At 38.4% G+C, this 23580-nt stretch overlaps 2 protein-coding genes across 2 annotated transcripts; both read right to left on the bottom strand.

The window, feature by feature from the left end:
- Positions 1-2906: 2906 nt before the first annotated feature.
- Positions 2907-13208, bottom strand: LOC112187461 (pleiotropic drug resistance protein 3). Its single transcript, XM_024326255.1, has 25 exons — positions 13194-13208; positions 10162-10523; positions 9923-10046; positions 9591-9676; positions 9407-9491; positions 9054-9213; positions 8882-8958; positions 8722-8775; positions 8535-8625; positions 8036-8337; positions 7663-7944; positions 7248-7561; positions 7003-7163; positions 6808-6911; positions 6561-6714; positions 6312-6452; positions 6133-6203; positions 5725-6057; positions 5142-5432; positions 4890-4973; positions 4665-4798; positions 4049-4276; positions 3601-3772; positions 3262-3516; positions 2907-3173 (listed from the first exon to the last, which is right to left on the bottom strand). The coding sequence occupies exons 1-25, from the start codon at positions 13206-13208 to the stop codon at positions 2907-2909; spliced, it is 4347 nt and encodes a 1448-aa protein (XP_024182023.1).
- Positions 13209-15353: 2145 nt separating this feature from the next.
- On the bottom strand, positions 15354-16550 carry LOC112185231. Its single transcript, XM_024323434.1, has one exon. It carries the CDS (start codon positions 16548-16550, stop codon positions 15354-15356), a length of 1197 nt encoding a protein of 398 aa, XP_024179202.1.
- Positions 16551-23580: the final 7030 nt, after the last annotated feature.

Genomic DNA, 23580 nt, shown 5'->3' with positions numbered 1-23580 from the left:
ATTCATTCATCTTCATGTCTAATTTGAATGTGAGATTTGTATAGCACAAAATGCCATTAAGTTGTTGATGAAGTTTGAATATGCTGAATGTGAATCAATTAAGACCTCGTTTGGTTTGCGAAATTAAAGTATTTGGAAAGGAAACTCAATCATTTCTTGTATTTGGAATGCAAATGGAAAGAAAACATTTTTCTCAAGGAATATGTGGGAAATTAAGTAGTTCCTCCCCAATGGATTCATTTTTCCTCATTTCTTTGTATTTATTATTCATTTTTCATTATTACATTAATTACAAAATGTTTAACAATTTTCATAATAACTTGTCTTATATTACAAAACATTGCTTTTTTTGGTCATAAAACAAAAAAAAAAGTACAAAAAATGAGTCAAGGGGGTCTCCGAGCTTCTCGAGCGACCTCGGTTTTTCGAAACCTTGTTTTCGACCTAGCGGCGGCGATCTTGCAAGGCGGTCTTCCCTCAAGCAAGGCGGCGATCGTGGAGTAGTGAGATACGGCGGCGGTGTGGGACCGGGTCTCAACGTTGATCGTGAGCTGCGGCGAGAGGTTAGAGGCCTCTCTAATCTTGTCTTTTCTGGGTTAGATCCGGTCTTTGAGCGTCGACGGCGGGTGGTTGTTGACTCTGGTTGCTGCGGTTGACTAGGCCAGTTGCTCGGGTGGGTAGATTGGTGCTTCGTTCTGGGCGTTGTCATTTTGAGACGTTGGTTTTTGAGTGCAGCGGCTCAAGGCGATCTCCAGCCGGTTGTGTTAACCAGACGTCGGTGGACGGACCCATGTTGTGGGCAGGAAGGCCGCCGGAATTGATGGCAGTCGTGAAGGTGGAGTGGCAGAAGAGGATCCGGGCTCCGGCTCGGTTGGACTGGAATGTTCCTCCCTTGTTGGCTTGGGGTTGGGCTTGGGTCTTTGGGCTTGGGCTACACTTTGGGCTGATGGGGCAGGAGACTATTCATGCTAGGCAAGGTTTGGCTTGGGTTTGGGCCTACAGGCAAAAAAATATGGGCCCTAATATGTTAGGTATGAGTCTATGTGAGGTTGGATTAACTTCTATGACGTTTCTAGTCACTTGCTTGTACCACAATTGCGTGATTGGCACGTGGGAGCTAGTTGAATGATTTCTTTTCTGTAGGAGGCGAGGTTTTTTCATTCTTGTATAGGCTCGCTTAGATGTGAGTGTCCCAGTGATCTTTAAAGGTTTGCTTTAGCTTAGGTAGGTTACTCCGGATTTTCTTGCCGGATATTGCTGTTGATCTAATGAATTCAACTTCTATTTCAAAAAAATATATATATATTACAAAACATTGCAATGGAAAGTATCACAGGGAAAATTAAATTTCTCATCTCATAAAAAGATAAATGAATTATTTTTACTTTACACAAACCAAGCCTGAAGAATGAGAAATTTTAAATACACACCCCTAATCACTTAATACACATCCCTATTATTTTATATTTCAAATTAGATTTTGGAGGTAAGTTAAATGACCAAAACAGACATCTATGCATTAGAAGGAGAAGAAAAATAGTCATATTTTCCTTATATTATTCTATTTATGTATAAATAGTTAGATAAACACAACAAATTTCTATACATGGCCTCCCAATCTAATACAAGAATAAAGTTAGAAACTATCTAATTTAATTTTTCCTTAAATAAATTGTAATTAGATGAGGTTAGAGACCATAATATTTAGAATTTCAAAATCAATGGCATTAAATATTTTTTAAACATATCGCTTTACTCCCATTTTTTAGTTAATTTCCTTTTTTGTTCTAAGAGTTATGATTAATCAATTTATTTTCTAATATAAAACATCACAGGTGAAAAAAACTTTGTAATTGTTAATTTGTTTGGCCCCTCTAATGACAACTATTTAGTTCCGCCACTATGGAGAAACTACTGGTATAGTTTTGGTTGAATGTTCGACTCATAATTTTATACTTGATTAACATGGTGTTTGGTGGATGAGAGCTCAAATAACACAAAGCCTATTTATATGCATCTATTTAAAGGAAACAATAATAAATCTTTTTGGATTTCTCAATAACTAACGCAAGTAATAAATGTCAATATACTAGAATATACTAATCATATTAAATAGTAACCTTAATATGGTCAAAAAGTAGGATATTTCATGATTTTTGAGATTAAGGGCATTTTAAGTACTTTGGGTTGTGTATTTAGTAAATTATTAGAATGAGAAATTAAATGGGTTGTGTATTAAGTATGGAGTGTGTATTAAGTAATTAGGGGTGTGTATTTAAAATTTCTCCTGAAGAATAGATAAAGAAAGAGAGAAGATACCTTTTATTACCTACACAAACTAACCATGAAGGGCGCCTCCAAAGAAAAAGCAGCAAAGAGAGGGTTATTAGAACGAAGAACTAATCTCTTTGTTTTCTTCAACCTCATTGAGCACTAGAAGGTAATTGAACTCATTTTGACCGTCCTTAATTTTATATAAATCTATCGCTAATATCATGCTTCAATTCTGTATATTCTGTTTTCTTTGTGCTCTTGAGCTATTTTTCATGATCAAAGACTCAAATGTAAATGAATGAAAAATTCATATACTTTTGCTCTCTTTTCTGCATCATCTGCGATTTAGTGTTACCATCTTACCATTTTTTAGCTAATTTTAGACGTACAGGCCCAGTGTTAGTGGTACTGAAATAGGACGAAAGAAATTAGGAGAAACACTAGCTTGAACAGACTTTGAAATTGCCAAGTATGATTTGTGAGGCAGCCACTGCAAAATCTCTAGGTAGTTGAGAAACATTAGTACTTATTATCTTTTAATGATGCGAATAAGCTCCAAAGTTTACAGCAATGACTTTGTAGTGAACTATAGGGAAGTTCAAGTACTCAACTTCAGTAACTGAAAGACATTATTACCTCCTCTGAAAGTTGAGTTTTTCAGTAGCAAGTGCAAACGCAAATGCGAAAACTAGTGGATATGCAAGAAGAACAGTTCCTACAATTCCTAGATCATCATAGCTGTATCCATAGATGCTTTCTAAGAAGGAACTGATAGTCTTTTCTTCCCCGCGGAGTACAATTTCCTTGTTTAAATCTCCGTACTGTGAAATGAGAATACCTTTTAAGGACCACGATAAAGGGCAAATCCAGTAGCCCCAAACCCACCATTTAGGAATGTTCTGCAAGAGGGACGTAAATTAAAATTCCAAATTTTATGCAAATTCTTTTTGTGTTGATTAAGTAGAACTAAAGATAGAGTTGACTTACTGGTTGAGGTATTAGGAATCCCGAGAACAGATTGAACATGGTGTAGCAGAAACTTGCTAATACTGAAGCCACTTGGAAAGTTGGGGTGGCAGAAGCAACCAATATACCGAAGTAAGTGAAATAGAGCAGTGTACAAAACATAGCGTACACATACCAGAATACTTTGTAAAGTGACCAGTGGAAACCAATGGTTGGATATGTAATGGTCGAAAAGATAACTGCCTGAAGTAATATATACGGAAGTTCAATGATCACCTGCAACATATGGAAGAGTTATGTAGAAACCTTTTAATTTTGAAAGCGCTGAAGTATGGTCTAGGAAAATGATTAGCACCATACCTGTGAAAAAGAATATGCCCATGAGGAGTACATTCCAGCAAACCTTTCTCGGTATACAACATTGCGCTCAGAAGTGACAAATGGTAAAACAGAGGAACAGTTACCAATTCCCATGCATTGTTGTAAAATAAATATTGATCCTAGAATGCTGAAGAACTCCTGTTCACCATTTCTTCAGAATAAAGATAAAAAGTTTTTCAGATGCTAAATATACTAGTCTCTGGTATGTTTAAGCGGGAATGTATTCTAAAACAATAATTAAACGTATGCAAGAAAGGGTGCTTATTCTTTGGGAAGTCGTGCATACTTGACTTTTTGGAGGTGGTAGATGACATAGATTATCTGGTACATAATTGGTGTGGTCAAGCCAACATCTTTCCTACACGTCTAGGTGATGATTGCAGATTTTATATGCATTATATGGAAAAATACTATCAAATTGCCTTACATTCTCTGTCCTTTCTGCCAAAGAAGTGCTCCAAATATCAAAGAAGATGCAGCAGTAATTGCCAATCGCCCCAGATTATATCTTGGATTTCTCCAATAGGAGAGATGTCGCTTCCAGAGACATGCTTTAAATTGCTCCCATCCATTTTGTGGGAAGTGAGTAGGAAAATACAATTCCTTTGAGCCTTGTACTGGTAAGCTGAGTTCTCTAACTAGATCATTGTTCTTCCTGAATAGAACAAGAAATGTTCAAGTTGATTCAATAAGCTCTTCAACAATATCAAACAATGTTGTGTGGGGACAAACTAGTTCCCTCCCTTTCTCTAGAAATCACACACTAGAGTGGTCTAATATTCTTACAGTCATTTAAAAATTGTAGCACTGCTAAAATTTTGAAAAGGTTTTGAAAATAACGGTAAAGATCTTTCTGCTATATAAAGAAAGCCTTTGCGTTCTTTTACATGGGCTGCATCCCAGCTAGTTTGGGTAAGGTGCCCTTGTGATAGTGTAACTAGTGCTCATGTTTTGAGATAGAAGTCAAATGCAGGAGTTTGGCAGTTTAGCAGTGTTTGTGAACTCAGAAATATATGCTGGTGCGGTAATACACAAATACTCACTGGCATAGATGTGATTCTCTATAAAGCTGAGCAAAATCTAAGGCCAGTTTGGCTTCTGCAGAAGGACTTGTGACTTCTAACATCCATGTTGCTGGGTTGTAATTATCTTTGATTTTTGGAACCCCAGAAATACCCTGCAACAGTAGGGAGTTAGAAGGCAGAGTTGACAGAAATGACATGTGGAAATAGATGTTCATGAAAATTGGGTGTTGTCATATGACTCACCTCAAAGTATTGGATAAGCTTACTTGAATCTTGACCCAGCTCTCCACAGTATATTATTTGTCCTCCTCTTTTCATCAAAATAAGCTGTACAAAGTTGATATTAATCAAATCACCTTATTTCTTGTCATAATATAGATGTTGTAGAATCAGAAAATGGGCCATGCATTATATACTACATAAGATATTATTCTCAATTACTACAATTAATGAACTCATAACTTTTACAGGTGCAGAATTACATTGGTCAATTACCTCGTCGAATGCTTCAAATATGTCAATACTTGGCTGATGAATAGTGCATACAATAGTCCTCCCTGTACTGACGATATTTTTCACAACTCGCATAATTATTGCAGCTGCTCTTGCATCTAAACCAGACGTGGGTTCATCCATGAATATTATTGATGGATTTGAAACAAGCTCTACTGCTATTGTTAACCTTTTACGCTGTTCAGTCGATATACCACTACCACCTGGTATGCCAACTAACTCGTCTTTGATTTCATCAAGCTCTATCATTTGAAGTACTTCTTGCACAAACTCCTGATAAATGGATAGGTCAATTTGAAACATCATGCAATCTCCTATGATCATAGGACTTCTATTTTTCTAGGAAATATGTATTGTTAATAGTTAATACAGCATCATATTCTGTTCCTGGATCGGACGCTATTGTTTTGCCAAATTTCTGTTTTTAAGTCTAAAACATTGATACATAAATCCTATTTGGATAATTAAGTCTAACAACATGCACTAGTACCAGGTCTAGGTCTTAAATTTGAACTATGATGTTTAGCATTCATACTAAATGCTTTATATGTTTAAAGGGACTTACAGCTCTAGTATTTCTATCAATCTGGGATGGCAAGCGTAACCAGGCTGAGTATGCGACTGATTCTTCTACTGTAAGCTCTGGAGAATGTATGTCACTTTGCTCGCAATACCCCGATATTCTGGCATATGTTTCTTGGACTTTTGGGAACCCTCCAATTCTAATGTCCCCTTCAATAATTCCACCAGTTTTTCTTCCTGAAAGAACATCCATCAGTGTCGTTTTTCCAGCTCCACTAACTCCCATCAAAGCTGTGAGAATCGCAGGTCTAAATGAGCCAGTTATATCTTGAAGAAGCTGTAGTCGATTTGGTGGGAAACCTTGCTCTCTCAGTTTCTGGAAATATAAGGGTGATCAAATTGATTTATATCCAACATTCTTAGAAATAGGAATTCATAATAATGTGGTTACCTGGGGTGTATCAATAAAGTAATGCAGTTTCTCAAATGATATACTTATGGGCTCAAAAGGTAACACCATGCCTGCAGTTTAACAAACCATTATGTAACATCAATACAGCAAAGACAGAGACATGATTTTTAGGAAACGAGTTCTTTAATGATTTGAAATATGGTAAAATGATATCTCACCTACATTTGTAGATTCTGAAGAAGTTATGTCAGTATCTCCACAAGTTAATTCGTGTTCTTGACGGGAATTGTTTAAAGTATCCTTTTTCTTCAGACGGGAGAATCTTTCATGAGAGATGATAGTCCGAGAACTACCTGGAGCTGTGCAAAATTAAATTTCAAGTACAGGTTAGTATCTAAAGAATTTATGATCAATTACTTAGATTTTTCAATATTCCTTCTTGTTGGTGCATAGGTGGAGGGAGTTACACTTTGAATAACTGAGTATGCATGTGAATCCAAGGTTGAAAAACATCCAAAATCCAAGTAAAGCTCCTATTGATATCCAATAGAAGTAGTCACTGAAGTTTAGACCATGGTTAATTAGAGCTTGCTGGCCTATAGTGACATTGGAAGATAAAACCTGTAAGAAAAAGGGAGCATTGATATGAACACTTAACATATTAAGGTACATTAATCTGATTTCATTTAATGAGAAGGAGAAGTCCTGCATCACCTTTTGCCACCTTGGAGCATGAAATTCATTTATTGAAGCACCTAGTTCTGCAAAGGCCAATGGAGAAACCCAAAATCCCCATGCCAACCAAGCAGGTAGAGAAGCTGCATTAGGAATGCTTATTAGATTAAATATTGACTGGAATGCCACATATTTTTAAACACTTCTACTGAAGTCACAAATAGACTCCCTTACATTTTGGAATTATAAAGCCACCAAATAGATACATTACTATTAAAGAGAATAGACCGACAGTTCCTGCAACAGAAGGATTTCGGACCAAGGATGCAATCAAACGAAATAGTGATATTGCTACTTGATGCACGAGGAACAAAAGAATAAATTGCCTGAAGAACCTGATATTCATTGATAAAAAAAGTTTTAGTAAGTCACAAAATCAAATGTATGACAAAGTAAAGGTTTAGCCTAGGAGAATATACCTTTCAGGTTCAGGACTGTAACCAATAACATAATAAGTGAGGGCTGTCCAAAGAAATGCATCTAGCAATGAGAATGGAATCTTTAGAATGGCAGCTGGAAGAGAATAAGCCCATGCAGGATAGAAGTAGAAATCTCTTTGCTTATAGAAGACTGCAAGTCTAGAGGCAGTCATTGATATCTCTGCAATTCCAATGCAGAGCAGTCTAAGTAGAGCATAAAACAAAGAACTCATGTAGTACTTTGCATGGGTCTCGTCGATTTTCATCCATGTACGTGAAAAGATTGTCATTGTTATTAGTGCAATGACCACAAGCTGCACAATGAAATGAGCCAGGTGTGAAAGGTTGATCAATTTAAGTGGGGTTCCTTTTTTCTTTTCTTTTTTTTTCACAAAATGCCTTCAGTGTCTGTTACCTGTGCTGATTTGAATACATGAACAAATGAGTTTCGCTTCATGAGAATCCATTCTCTAGAAAGGCATGCTTTGAATAGTTCCCATTTTCTCAGTGAGTAAATGTTGAATGACAAAGCATGTTTATGGCACTCAGATTGATCGAAAGGCTTGCAAAGTTCCTCTTCAAGCTTCTTTCCGACATGGAAGTCTTTAAACATATTTACGAACTTATCAACACTGACATACCTATAGGGTTGGTCTTTATGGGACCAGTACTTTGCTTGATCCTTTTGAGAAACCACCTATACAGAGAATCAACTGTGGAAATCAATACAGAGCAGATATTCTTGGTAACTTGGCAAATTTAATTTGTATATACACAAGGACTCTTGCCTCCTGGAGGAAGTCAGAAATGCCTTTTCGTGGTGGGCTACGGAAACCACACTCCTGAAAGAACTCCACAACATTGTCACTAGGTCCATGGTATACAACTTTTCCTTCAGCCATCAAGATAATATCATCAAACAGATGAAAAGTCTCTGGTGTTGGCTGAAGAAGTGAAACCAAAATGGTGGATTCTGTTACATGAGTCAACTGCTGCAGACAAGTTACAATTTGAAAAGTAGTGGAGCTGTCTAGGCCTGTTGATATCTCATCCATGAAGAAAGCTCTTGCTGGGCCAATCATCATCTCACCTGTTAAAGGAGAGTATCATGAAACTATAGTTTGTGATGAAAGAAAAAACTTTTAGATGTAGTAGAAACTAACTCTTAGTATCTAAGTTTTTGTAGTTTCAGCGAGCAGAGGCTTATAGTAAATTTTTTGGATTCTTATTGATGCTATTCAGAGATGAGAACGGTAGGTTAGTAGCAAAGTGGGTAATTTACAGAACCTGTTGTCAGCCTTTTCTTTTGACCGCCGGAGATTCCTCTTTGCATTGCATCCCCTACGATTGTATCAGCACAAATATCCAGCCCAAGGATCTAAAAGAGAAAAAGAAACTAGTAACAAATTCTCTGCTAGTTAGGGTATAGAGGTAAGACTTGGTCTTTGTGTTTCTAGTTCGCAAGGAGGACTACCTTTATTATATAGTCTGTCATTAAAGATTTTTTCAACCCTTCAATTGAAATGGCCTGTTAGTCAAGTTGTAGAGACAGTGAGCTAGAGATGGACAATTTGCTGCCTACTTGGTAAGATGACAGGAAAGAATTAGAACGTGACTATTATCAAACGTCATACCTTCATATAAGCGTCAATGTCTGGTTCTGGGACAATACCAGCTTGGTTCTCTCTTCTAGCAACTTCTTTCATAATATCTTTAATGGACAAAAGCTTCTTAGTTAAATCTGGATTAATAATTATAATGGCTAGATGTTGGGGAAAAAAAAAATAAGAAGAAGAAGAAGGCTACCGGCTCTGCTTCCAATACCCTGGCAGCGAGATGAGAAATCCAGTGCTTCCCTCACAGTCATTTCAGAAATATGCAAGTCATATTGACTTATGTAAGCTGATGTCTTCTGAGGAACAAACTCGTTCATCTTATAACCATTGTAAGTTATTTCTCCTTGAACCTAAACATTTGTGAATAAATTTATCAGAATTAAATGAACTCAAGTCATATTCACTCGAGCTCATCATGGTGTTTCTGAGTCAGACACATAAGTTGTAGAAATTATTATTTTGTTGCTACATAGTACATATTACATCTATATAAATAATGCTAGTTTATGCCTCTGGCAGTGGATTAGTAATTGATTAGAGAACCTTGAGAGAGTGGTTAAGTTTTCCTGCAAGTGCCTGTAATAAGGTGGTTTTCCCACAGCTTGGAGGACCAAGTAATAGAGTCATCCTGCATGAAATCCAATGTATTTAAATCCATTCAACTCTTAGTCTAGTCTAGAAACAGAAGAAGCCAATTTTGTCAAGCGCTTTTGTATTGAAAATTTACCTTGAAGGCTTGATGATGCCACTGACTTGTTTTAGAATTTCTAGTTTGTATGCTTGAGACTTGCACCCAAATATCTGTGTCATCACCTGTCAAACATTTTTCATCTTATTCAATATGGAAAGAAGTAGAACTCTACTCTGCTAGGTAGTTTTGATAATACTATTATGTTGATATCAAATTAATGAACATTCCGGTCAGTGAAATTTACAATTCACACACACCAAATTTGATCACTGTATCCTTTCCTATCTCTTAATTGAATTAAATTCTCATAATTCTTTATTTGCACACGGTGAAATTCTTTTCTTGTTGGGATAGGAAAAAGCACTTACAGAGAGAAAGCTTTTGAGCGTGTTCCATAGTGTTGGGAGCGGCTTTCCTTGAACTACTTCACATTCTGCTTCTACAAACAAATTTTGGTATCGTACTTCCACAGTCGGTAATTGCAATCCCACTCTGAAAATCAAAGGTCAGTCAATTTAGTCCATAGCATATACATATTAGCTATGTTTTATATATAAACTGTAGTGACTAGTGATTATGAGCCGGACATTCTACAAATATTACTTACCTGTCTATTCTTTCTTTGAGTTTCTGTAAGAGGCGTTGATTATCTCCTTCTATGTCCTTGAGAAGATAATCAATGAACACACGACGTTCCAGGGCTCCTAGCTTTGTAACATCAACTACCCTCTTAGTCTTACCTTCATGATCATCTTCCTCTTTGTCATAGCTGGAGAGTGACGTTTGAATGCGTTCAAATGTGGGCAATCTTTCAATGGCAGCCCACTGCAACTCAACCTCATCGTCATCATTCTCTTTCATGGATCTGACATCTGAAGTGATCCTGAAACTTGATGCATGCTGGTGGAAAGAGGTCCTCACACTTCTTCCTATCTCTGCAGCCAAATCCATTTCAACTTCCAAGGGACTCTGCTGCTTCACTTCTTCCTACTATGTTTGTGAGTGCATCAGTTGATTCTTCCTATATATAAGGAGTTGTATATTGCATGTGTGTGTAATGTTTATGCTGTACTGAAAGGAATGTATAAACTGCTCAATTTGACTTTGTAATATGACAGTCCGTACCGTACACTGAGTATGCATTGGCTGGGATTTTATCAAATGATTGCGGTTCACAGGGATTCTATCATTGTTTTATATTCAAATTCCTTAATGAGTTGCTAGCATGAATACATGATATTGCAAGTTAGAAAATGAATACACGATTTGTAATCGTTTATTGTATATATGAATGTAGTTAGTTAATGTGTTTCCAGCAAGCATAAATTAATATGCCATGTTTTCCTTCTTTGAGTTCTTTAAATCAAGTGATTATCTTTGTTTGTTGCTTGCTTAAAATGCTTTACCAGTTTATAAGGCCTCCATGACAAAACTCCATAAAATGGAGGAGGTTCTTGCCTCCTTGCTTGACTATTAGTTTCCATAAAAATTCATATGGCTAATTGAGAAAACCTTTTTTGTTTATTAATTTGTATGATTAAAATACACTACAAAGAAGATGCGCACGGGATCTTTAACGACCTTAACAATAACCAAGAAAATCATATGCAGATATTTCTAGAAGGCCACACGATTTCGAATTTAGCCGGGAACGTTCTATAATAATTGATTTGACAGCCAACATCGATCTTTGATTCGAGCTTGCAGGCAGATCAAGACTAATTCTTATTAGATTTACACATAAAGTAGCTAAGCAATTGTTTATTTTCTCTCAAATTAGAATACATTATTCTCACTTGTTTAACAAAACTATCTCACTCCTAACAAAACGAGAAGGCTGATGAAATCTGGATTGCGTGATTTGATGCATGTATTCGAGTTTTGGTATTCCAGAAATGATTAGCAATCAGTAGTATATAGACAGTTAAATTTGATTTTTTTTTTTTTTTGGGTTAACCCTTAGCAAGAACGAGGTTATTTATTGAAGAAGATAAAAAGGAGAGGGGTACAAACACCAAAACCTCTCATACAAAAAGAGCAACCCAAACTATCGAAAACGAAAATTAGGAAGTCCAGACCTATCTCTATTATAAACTGAATGAACAAAATCCGGGGGCGTGTCCCACCAAGTCATACCAGAAGATGATGTGCCAAAACCTGCAAGGGCATCAGCCACTTGATTTCCTTCCCGATAAATATGTGAGGAGCGAAAGTGCATCATTGAAATCCGGTGCAGACAATTTTTCCACTGCACACGAAGTTGCCAAGGAGCTAACATGGGAGAACGAAGAAGGTCTAGCACAATTTGAGAATCCACCTCTAACCAAACATAATTCCAATCTCTCACCCAAGCAAGCTCAATTGCCTTAATGACCGCCATAACCTCTGCTGCAACTGAGCTAGGAATATCAAGAGAAGAAGAGAAGGCTCCAATAAAACACCCTTGATCATTCCTGAAAATACCACCATAGCCTCCAACACCTAAACCTCTTCTCCAAGCCCCATCAGTGTTAACCTTAACCCATCCAGAAGAAGGAGGGCGCCAAATAACCTCAAAAACTCTAGGAGCACTGCGAGGATTACAACTAGCCCCAAAACACTTCAACACTCGAAGATCAAGAATTGAGTTATGCATTACTCCAATAACAAGGCGACTAGAAGCTTGAATATGCCCAACAATCATCCCAAACACATTAGTAGCATGAACCACTACACCGTCAAATCTGACCTTGTTTCTAGAATTCCATATGAATAGAGCAGTCGTAAAATCCACCATCGATCCATAACTCCTTTAGTTGAGCACTACGTCCAGCATGAAGACCACAATTGTAGACATTTAATAGTGAACTGGGCAAAGCACCCAATTCAAAATTATGCAACAAAAAAAGCCATATTGCTGAAGCAAAGGAGCAATTCAAAAAAATATGCTCAACAGACTCCACATTCTTGCAACAAAGACCACATCTAGAAGCAAGAGCAATACCCCTCCTTTGCAATAAATCCTCAGTAAGAACTCGGACATGTAAGACCTGCCATGCCAACAAAGACATACGGGGTGTAACGAATTTCGACCAAATAGACTTGCTCCGGGAAGCCGAAGGAGCATGCGGTCTTAAAAATTGAAAAGAGTCCTTTGCAGTAAGCATACCAGATGATGCTGCAGACCAAATAAGTTCATCAATAGCTAAAGGATCAGAAGCAATGGGAACCTGCTCAATAAGGTCACAAAGACCTGGGAAGTGAAGTTGTAATAAAGGAGGAAGAATTCTACATACTTATCAATTGAACCAGACCAGAAAAAGTTCCTACACCAACCTTCCACCTTTTTTAATAGTGACACTGGCCATTCATATACTTGAAAACTATACACAAACATGCTATATAGCACAGACTTAATCAATTGAAGCCGTCCAGCCCTTGAAAGCAAAGAACCTGTCCAACTGGAGAAGCGTACACGAACTTTGTCAACTATAGAATTAAAGTATGGGACTCTAGGCTTGCCATGAAAAATAGGGACACCCAAATAAGTGAAAGGAGCTGAACCCAGAGGGATGCCCAATGAGGATGCAATGGCTTGACCTCGTCGACGTAAATGCTTGCTTATAAAAACTTGGGATTTAGCTTTGTTAATAACTTGACCAGAAGCTCGGCCATAAGACTCAAAAAAATCCATAACTACAGCCAAGTTACGCTTATTCCCACGACAAAAAACAATTACATCATCAGCAAATAATACACGGGAAGGCGCTTGCATACCTCTTGGGGAAGAAATAAGATGCAACCAGCCAGAGTTAACAAGCTCAGTAAGACCACGACTAAGAACCTCTTCCGCGAAGTAAAATAGTAAAGGAGACAAGGGATCCCCCTGCCTCACACCCCTTCCGCACGAAAAGTAACCCACCGAACGACCATTAATTAAGAGAGAGAGCTTCGCTGAACGAAGAATGGCATGCACCCAACTGACAAAGGTGTGATGAAAACCAAAGGCTTCAAGAACATGAAGAAGAAAATCCCAAGAAAGAGTGTCAAAAGCCTTGGCAATATCATCCTTAATTGCAACATTACCACCATAACACTTCATATCCAAAAGATTAAAACACTCTGATGTTGTAAGAATACAATCAGAAATATTGCGCCCTGGTATAAATGCATGTTGCTGAGGAGAGATAATACGGGAAGCAATAGAAGCAAGTCTAAGAGCCATGATCTTAGGAATGAACTTGAAAATAAAATTTGATAAGGCAGTAGGTCAAAATTGAGTAATGGAATCAGCATTATTGACCTTAGGAATCAAAGTAATTAGGCCAGAATTGAAAGTTGCAGGAAGATAACCTGTTGTAAAGAACTTTTGAATTGCGCGAACTACATCATCCCCAACTGTCTCCCAGCAAGAGATAAAAAAATGTCCATTAAAGCCATCTGGACCTGGAGCGCTATTTGTATCCATAGACTTAATAGTCGTAAAAATTTCTTCCGAAGAAGGAAGAGCAATAAGAGCAGCATTCTCCTCATCAGACACCAGAGAAGGAATGATACGACTAACAAGACTAGCATCATAATCTCCTGCATGATGACCAAAAAGATTTGAATAGAAATCCACTATGTGATTATTAATAAGTTCAGGATCATCATACACCTGATCACCATTCCGGAGAAGAGTAATAGAAGATTGCAATCGTCGAGTTCGGCAACTAGCATGGAAAAATTTAGTATTTCGATCCCCGTCCGACAACCAACACACTCGAGAATTTTCTGGCCAAAACATCTCTTGCAATCTCATAGACTCGGTTAACTTAGCTTGTAAATTACCTTCCATAGTGAAATCAGTCTCAGACCCTCCATTATCTGCAATATTTTGTTGTAACGTGCTCAACACTGCCAGATCGTTCTCAACTTGTCTGTGAATATCACCAAAAACCTCCCAATTCCAAGTTCTAAGGGCCTTCCGCAAAACATGCAACTTGTGTTGTAGCACTGATAATGGGCAACCATGAGAACTAACAAAGCTCCAACATTGCTTAACAAACCCATGGAACTCAGCATGCTCCAACCACATCTTCCGAAAACAGAACAAACTATGTCGCTCACCAGAGGATTTAGAAAAAGACATTAGAAGAGGGTTATGATCAGAACATATCCTAGTTAAAGTACAGCAATCAAATCTGGTCCAAGCATCCAGCCATTCCAAATTAGCAAGACTCCTATCCAAACGAAGCTCCACGTTTCCCCGCACTCCATGCCGACGAACCCAAGAAAACTCAGCTCCTTTAGTGTCAACATGTACAAGCTCACAAACATCTGACATTAATTGAAAATCTTCACAAGATCGACTACATGGAGGCACACCTCCTTTCTTTTCATGAGATCCCAAGACTGTATTAAAATCCCCAAACACCAACCAAGGACCCGAAACAAACTTGCCCTTAACCTTGACAATATCTTCCCATAACCTACGACGCTCAATCACAGAAGAACGTGCATAAACAGTAGTGATAATACAATCTACAGAATCAAACCTAACTTGTAAAGAAACCTGTTGATCAGTGACATGAAGCACACGAACAAAAGGCACCAAAGCAGGCTTGCATAGAACCCATAAATTAGGACGATTAGCGCCCCTATCATTTGTACATACTACCACCATATTTAACATACGCCAGTAGGAAGAAGAAATAGAATCCAAAGCAACAAAAGGCTCAGAAATACATAAAACCTCCGGGCTATGAATTCGAACAAACTCCTTCAAAGAATTTTGGGTAGAGTCATTGCCAATGCCCCTTACATTCCAATATAGGATCCTCATTGGGAAATTTCTTTAGAACGACGAAGGTATGCCTCTCGACTTGCAGACCTGGTAGCTTGACGTTGAGACCTCCTCTGAGCTTTAGACAAAACTTGAGTAAACTCTTGTTCTTCCTGCACCCTTTCAGTCTCGTCAAACCAATTACGTACCCGACCATGATCTTTTGAAGAAACACCACGCGGGGAGCTCGATACCGACATATCATCACTCTCACAAACTCCTTCACTATCAATGGCTGCAATGTTATTATCAGCAATGTGATTGGCAACTAGGGCAACCCCATTATTCAGCTGGTCATCAACATTCTGTCCATCATCAATTTCAACTCCTACAACAGATGGAGTAAGCTCCACCCTTGGCTCTTGGAGTTGCTCAATAGCAGGAACAAGAGCGTTCTCCTCACTATTAGGGACCTGGCCCATTCCCACATGATAATTTTCCACTGGAGATTTACGAACAAACGAAGGACCCTCACCACAATCCATTAAAGGAGGTGGAGTAGAGGCAATGACTACAGCCTTGCCCTTCGGCTGCTTACTAACATAGACTTGGGAAGTACCCCGTTTCTTCTCAACCCTGGCTCGTCTCTTCCGTGATCGACCTCTATTACGCTTTGAATGCTCAACAGGTATAGAAGCAGCGGGCTGAACATGCTTGCAGGCAGTAACTCGATGCCCGACATTACCACAATGGGAACAAAGATCAGGAAGCTTTTCATAATCCACACTTTGCACAAAGGTTTCCCCATTCTTGCGCTTGATCAACACCTCTGTAGGAAGGTTAGAAGAGAGATCGATGTCAACCAAAACCCTAGCAAAAAGACCAAAACGACGATCCAAAGTATTAGGGTCAATCTTCACCGGAATACCAATACCACTGGCTATCTCAAATAGGGTTCTCGGCTCCCAGAATTCCAAACCCAAATCCCAAAACTTCACCCACACCTGGGAATTGGTATTGCGTTGATTGGATGGGGAGAAATTGGGAACCCATTTCATAAACCTCATTGTTCCAGGCTTCAAAGCCACTGCACCTTGCGCCCAAACCCTAGAAACTGTCTCCTCTGAATCAAAGTTGAAAGTGTAAAATCCTTTTCCCATTGGAATAATTTTCCAACAGCCAAGATTGCCCCAAAGCAAACCAAACTTTCGCTGCAGATCAATGGGAGAATTAGGCATGTCACCTGAGGCCATTTGGAGACGTCCCAAAAGCATATGCTTACATCTGTCCAATCCTGCTTGATAACCATCCTCCAAAATCGTAACTGATGTTTTTCCGTCATGAATTTCTGGTATCGGCAGATCAGGGATGGAATGGTCGCTTGGGCCATTACTGCAGCATACGACTTAGGTTGCTGAGTCGCACCATCATCCAAGAAAGGCCAAGGACAAATGGGACGCTGAGTAGTCATGACGACGGAGAATATTGAAATCGATAAAGAGCTATCTCCACGGCATCTTAGAGAGAGAGGATCATGTGATCTGCTATTCCAGTTAAATTTGATTATATCGGCTCAAACTTATTTCCTTTATTTAAGCATTTTGGTTTAGCAATCACTAGTATATAAACTCTTTTTAAGCTTTCATTATTTAAGCATTTCGGTTTATCACATTGCTTGTATTTTATTTTCTTTTACGACTACTAATTGCCTACCATAGACCATTGGTCACTTAATTAATTTAAGCTTAAGCTAGTTATCTCATATCATCAAATAACACGAGATTGAGAGACGTCCACTATGACTTATGAGAATATACACACGAGATATATTGTCGCACATAATCAATAACCTTCTTCATTCAATTCCATACTAAGACCAAAACACACACTCTGTTTATGGGTTTAATTTTCAAAAAAATAATAATAATAATAATAATCATTGGAGAAAATGTGGGGAGTTCTTGAGGTTTTTTTTTTGAATCAAGGCAAAAAGGCACTATATTTATCACAAACCAAAATGACCATTACATACCCTCCTGCTACTAATTAGGGGTAGGCAAGAAGTTGTGCTAGTACCCATAAGGATACGTAGAAACTAGGGCACTCATTTGACATTTAATACATTCGAAATAGCATGAATCCTCCTTTGGTACTACTCCAGAAGATCCGCTAGAAGCACAAAAAGTGCATTGGTCCCTAAAAAGACTCGGGGGATTATTGGAAGTAAACAAAGCTACTAACATAATGTAAGCCTAAAACAACCAGGCCCAATTTAGAGAGGCCTAAAAAGGAATAGCCCAAGGACACCATCACCCAAGCCCTAGCAAACCCGCCCAACCAGGCCCAAGACATCATCTACTGCACATGCCGCCGCTCCGCACCCTCCCTTCCGGCGCCGCCGTCACCGCTGCTACCCGAAGCCCCGTCACACCAATTTCGACCACCGTGAAACTCCAAAACGCCTGAAAACTGAGCAACCCTTGACACCACTCCCTAAGATTTTTCGAGGCACCAGACCGATGCAGTTCACCGAGAGCCTCCATCGCCGTCAGCGATCCCCGATTCACAGCAGCAGCCAACCCACAAAACGAAGATGCCGCACCGCACCGCCATGGCGCAGAGATGCCACCCCAGACCGCCGGCAAGACAAAATCTGCCAGAACTACGAGCACGCCATCCAAAAAACCGTTGCCTCGGAGCCCGCCTTTAGATTACCCCTTCTTTTGTTGTGGAAGTGGGAAGTTATAGAGATAGATTTTAGGGGAAATAAATTATTACGATTATGTCTTCTATTTATTAAAAGATACTTTTAGATAATCTATGGTCTAAGTATTTAGTTGTCTTTTCACGTCCACTTTGGCTAACATAACCTCTTCTCTTAATAATAGTATAAATTCATCCCTAATAACACTTTTCAAAAACCACAAAGGAACACATAAATGTAAAAGGTGGAGAATTCATCCAATCCCACCGGAACAACTAAGAGAGTAATTGAGTGGCAACAAAAAAATTAAAGGCAGGTTGGAAGGGGAAATATCCCTTGCATGATTGAAATGAAACTTTAGAGGGAGTCTACTCTCACTGAATCTGTTAGAAATTTCTTGGGGTTAATTTCAATCAAGATTATTATATATTGCTCTTATCAATTATTAATTTCCTCCAAAATGTCACAATCAAATTTGAAGCAAATGTTTCACTAACAAAAAAAAATATACCATATATAAATTATTCTTATTAATCATTAATTTCCTCCGAAAGCTCTAATGTAACTAGAAGCAAAATAATTTTTTTTCTCATTTTTTAGTAGCTCAGCTTATACTCAATTGTTTTATAACAATGACCAATACGATTTGCATGACATATATCTCTACTACTATAAAGAGAAGCCTAACTTTGGTGTCATAGGTTTCACCAAAATTTGAAACACCTAAAATACCTTTTAATTTAATAAATTATCATATCAATATTTTTTTTATTTTTAAAGGTTAAAAATGTAATACATATTTTTAATTTTAATTGTTAGATAAACATAAAATGAAAACAAATAAAATTAAATGAACAATCACATTATCACACGTTACTCTCTTCAATTATCAGTGTAAACACGCGGGTTAAAGGCTAGTATACATAAAGCACTCTTCACATGAGACATACTTTTATGCTTTTAGCTTATATCAGCTATAACGACTCAAAAAAGGTTCATCATAGTTGATCTTGTGATACCCCGGAAATTCGTAATTATTTTCTGAAAATTTTCCGGAATTAATTTTATGTTTATTGGACGGTTTCGTGGCTCGTGGACGGAGCGGAAGTGTTTCGGATTTATTTTCATTCGGAAAATATGACTTTAGGGGTGGCGCAAGGGTTGACTTTTGATACGTTGAGATTCTCCAAAAACTTCCTTCACGAAAGTTGTAGTGCACGTTGATACGAGTTTGTGGACATATGGAACGCGTCAATCGGAATTCGTATGAAGAAGTTATGACCATTGGAAGAAGTTTCTATTTTGGTACAAATAAGGAATTTCCGAAAAATCATTTCATAATTTCACTTTCCTTTTCCGAAAAGCTTTCTTCTCTCTCTGTTCTCTCTCGGCTGCACGTTTAGTATCTCAGTTTTTCGACTGACCCGACCTGGCTTTTCCGGCAAACTGCAGCAGTCTCCAGCGACGAAACTTTCCAGATAGGATCGTCTCCTCCGTCTGGTCGTCCCTATGGTGTCCTCTAGCACTGATTTTCGGTGGTGGCGGCGGTAGAAGGCGGCGCAGTTGAGTGTGTTCGGACCCGATCAGTTCTCCGATCTCCGACGTCGGCGGGGCTTCAAGTTGAGCTTGGGGAGCTCAGAGCAACCTCCTTGATCGATCCTTGGTGGTTGTTTGGATCAATTCACATAAAACTTGGTTCAACTCAGATTGGATTACTGTTCACGACTTGTGAGGTAGTTTTCGACCCTTTATGCTTGTTTTCTGACTTTGAGCTAGTTATGAGAATTCACAAGCATGCTTAGATGAAGCTTTTTTTATGTTGGGAGTTTTGGGAAATATTGAGTTTTGGCCGGCGGTGAGCCACCGCCTGTGGCGGAGTTCCGGCCATGTAAGGAACTGTTTCTGGTACTAGATATGTTCTACTCGTTGATACGAGCGTTTCAATATATAGTTTGCAAATTTTAGAGTTCATATGGATTTGTTATGATTTTTACCGTTTCGTATCGGTGAAATTATTTGATCCGTGAGGATTTGAGAGTCCGATCGATTTGTGGTTTGGACACATCGATCATGGAAGTGTTCCAGAGACTTTGGGAGGTCTCGGAAGTGGTTTCACCTCAATTTGGCATCACCTTGGGAATTTTGGTTCAATTTAGGGTTTCGAACGTTATTCCTTGTATTTCATTGACTGAATCAAGGTTGTACTTTCCTTAGGTACTTGACGAAGTATTCTTGGACGGTTAGTTGGTGGTTAGGCTGTTTTGTTCTGTATTGACGACGCAGAGAGAGTTTCGAGGTGAGTAATCTCACGAAGTTCATTCACGAACGGGCTTACCATATCGTTTTGAGAGTTATTTAGTAACTGCAAATTACTAAAGTTGGTATTAGTAGGCATTCCTGAGCGGATGACTACATATATATATTTATATATATATATATATATATATTTAAGTGAAATATATATGTTTTGGTGGTTTGTGGATTTTTGAAAACAATATGCATGAAATGATGCTTTTTATTGTTTTGGGGTGTGGCTTTGGAAAACAAATGATTTGTGGAAATGATTGATTTCGATTTGTTTTGAAAAGCGTTGAGATTTGAGAAAAGCGTTGAGATTTTGGTATGAAAACAACAGGCATGAATTGATGCTCCTTATTGCTTTGTGTTATAGCTGCTTGGAAAACAATGATTTTGGAAATGTTGATTTCGATTGTTTTCAAAAGCGTTGTGATTTGTGTAACATTTTGGGTCCAGTGCGACTCCTTTAATGTTTTGCTCCAAGGGACTGTGCGGCCCGAGGATCGAAGGTCTATGACCTTGGGCAGAATATCAGGTAATCACGTCTTTGGCCTGACGAGTGGTTACGTTTTCAGTTAGAACTCTAATCTGTCTGCCATATAGATAATTCATGGGGTAACGGGAATTGGTTATTGATAACTCATGACATTATGTGCTTTTAGGGAACAAGGTGTGAGTTGCTTCCTTATTAACGGTTTTTTAAGGGGACAAGGTGCAAGTTGTTTTCCTTATTAACGATTTGATAAAAATCAAGGTGTGAGTTGCTTTCTATGGTACGATTTTGGTACAACTGATAGAAATCAAGGAGTGAGTTGCTTTCTATGTTTTATTGATAGAATTCAAGTGTGAGTTGTTTTCTATGTTTAGTTTTAAAAGGAAACAAGGTGTGAGTTGCTTTCTTTTATTTCGATTTGAAAGGAAATTAAAGTGTGAGTTATTCTCCTTTATTTCGTGTTTTAAGGAATCAAAGCGTGAGTTATTTTCCCTATTTCTTGTGTGAGTTGTGTTAACTGTTTTGAGTTACTCATACGGGCTTGCAAAAGCTTACCGGGTTTGTTGTGTGACAACCCGGTACACTATTCAAACGGTGTATGGGTTAATCCTGCAGGTTAGGATAATTGGGGTTGGAGCGGAGATAGCGCCCTTGCAGCTTTACGGTCGGAAGCCATTTTTGTGACTTTACTGTTGATAAGGACTTCCGTTGTGTAGTTAGCTCTGAGGAGCATTTACGTTTTATTTTGTTGTTGACAATTTAATTCTTAAGCATTGTAATATATGACTCTATGGAGCGGGTCAATATTGACATCAATATGTACTTGGGTTAAAAGGAAAAAAAGTTTCTAGGTATTTTGTATTGATGGCTGAACGTTCACACATATGTAATTATGAGATTATATATATCGATTTTCTTGTGTGTAAAATCAGGGGTGTGACAGATCTATTGGCTAGTATGTCAACCCAATGACCAACCCATCGTATACTGAAAATCCAATTAGTGTTGAGAGATTTGCAAAGCTTTTTTTTTTTTTTTTAAGAATAAAAAAACAACATGCTATATTAAGTGAAAACTGAAGAGTATATAGAGAGATGCCAAAACATCGAAAGAAAACAATAAAGCATAACAAGATGCACAAATGCATCTATAATAATGTAGGAAAATAGTAAAGAACAACAAGATGCATAGGCGCATCTAGAATGATAGGTAACTAGGTTGTGACTTGATGCCAAACGTCATCGTTGCACTGCATATGTCACGCAATGACGCAAGCAATGTAAAAGTAAATGTAATAGTAACTATAACAGGTGATATGAACACCTTGGAGAGGTGATTCGCTCACCAAGAGTTCGAAAGTGAATGAGGGTGTCAGAAACTCGAAAATTAGCAATCAAACTTCTAAGAACTAGAGCCAATACCTGATCAATATAAACAGCTATATCAGATCTAAGATCTAAGATCTAAGATCTAGATTTAAATGCAATCCAGGGACCATATACTCATCCAAATCTGGCCATAATCTAAAATCAAGTCTGCCAAAGCAAACTTGACAAAGGCCCAGGCCAACTTAATCTGATTTGGTCACCCAAACACCTGGGCACCCTGGCATCAGCCCATCTCTGGACACCCAAGCGTTTGGGCACCCTTTCTGATCCTTGCCGCCTCACCTCTGACAAAGCCAGGCCGTCAAGGGACCGAGAGTCCCATAACAACTTGAAGGCCCAAATGCAGATCTTCCAACCATCAGGCGCCAAAGAACCCGACCGCAGTACACCAACCATTGCAACCAGGTGCCACAAAACCGCCACCGAAAAGGAACCGAACATAGTATCACCATCCACCACCGAAGTAACGCAATGGCACCCAGAAGTCGAATCGCCACCATCAAAGATGATCAGAATTCAGTGCCTCTTTCCAAGATAGAACTAGGATCCCGTGTCTGGTTTGGGTCCACCAGACCATGGCGCTACCGTCGACTACCATCACTGAAGCAGAGAGCAGTACCAGACTACCAGTACGGACAAAGCCCGTAGGGGGTGAATCTCATCGTCAAAACAACAAAATTAGGGTGCAGCAACCGGATGGTTTAAAATGAGAGATTCTTGAGTCTAAAGGAGTCGTCAACCAGAGACCACAAACGCCATTGTCGCAAGCCAAGAAAATTGGACAGCGAAAACCTACGGTTATCTGCCGGAGGAGAGAGTGAGAGCTCTCATATTTTTGATTTCTCAAGTTATCTGCAAAGCTTAATTATATGTGATTCAGTTCATTCAATTCCTAATCTTTGATCCCTAAATATTGCTCTTATTGATTATTAATTTACTCCAAAAGCTTACATGTATACAAGAAGCACTTTTTCTCTTTTTTTTTAGTTGCACAGCTTAGTACTCTAACTGTTTTATAACAAGAACGTGACATATGTGATCGAGCAGGCTTCACATATACTAGGCATGCTTCACATATTAGGTATGCTAGACATGCATGAGACATACTTTTAGCCGATATGAGCTATAACGCTGCTAAAAAATGGTTCATCATTGTAGATCTGTTGGCTAGTATATGCCAATAACCAACGCCAACCCATCATATACTGAAAATCCAAACCATAGTGTTGAGAGATTTGCAAAGTTAATGACGTATGATTCAGATCATTCAATTCCTAACATCTCCAGTTTACATTTGTAAGGTTAGTTTCCATGAATTAAAGAAAATATTAAAAATGAATTTATAGATACTCATCATGCAGACTGCATTTACAAATGCAATGTCAATCTTCCTCCAACAA

Source organism: Rosa chinensis, chromosome 2, assembly GCF_002994745.2.
Source record: "Rosa chinensis cultivar Old Blush chromosome 2, RchiOBHm-V2, whole genome shotgun sequence".
Classification (NCBI taxonomy): Eukaryota; Viridiplantae; Streptophyta; class Magnoliopsida; order Rosales; family Rosaceae; genus Rosa; species Rosa chinensis.
The sequence above is the reverse complement of the archived record's forward strand: the minus strand, read 5'-3'. Positions and strand labels throughout refer to the sequence as shown.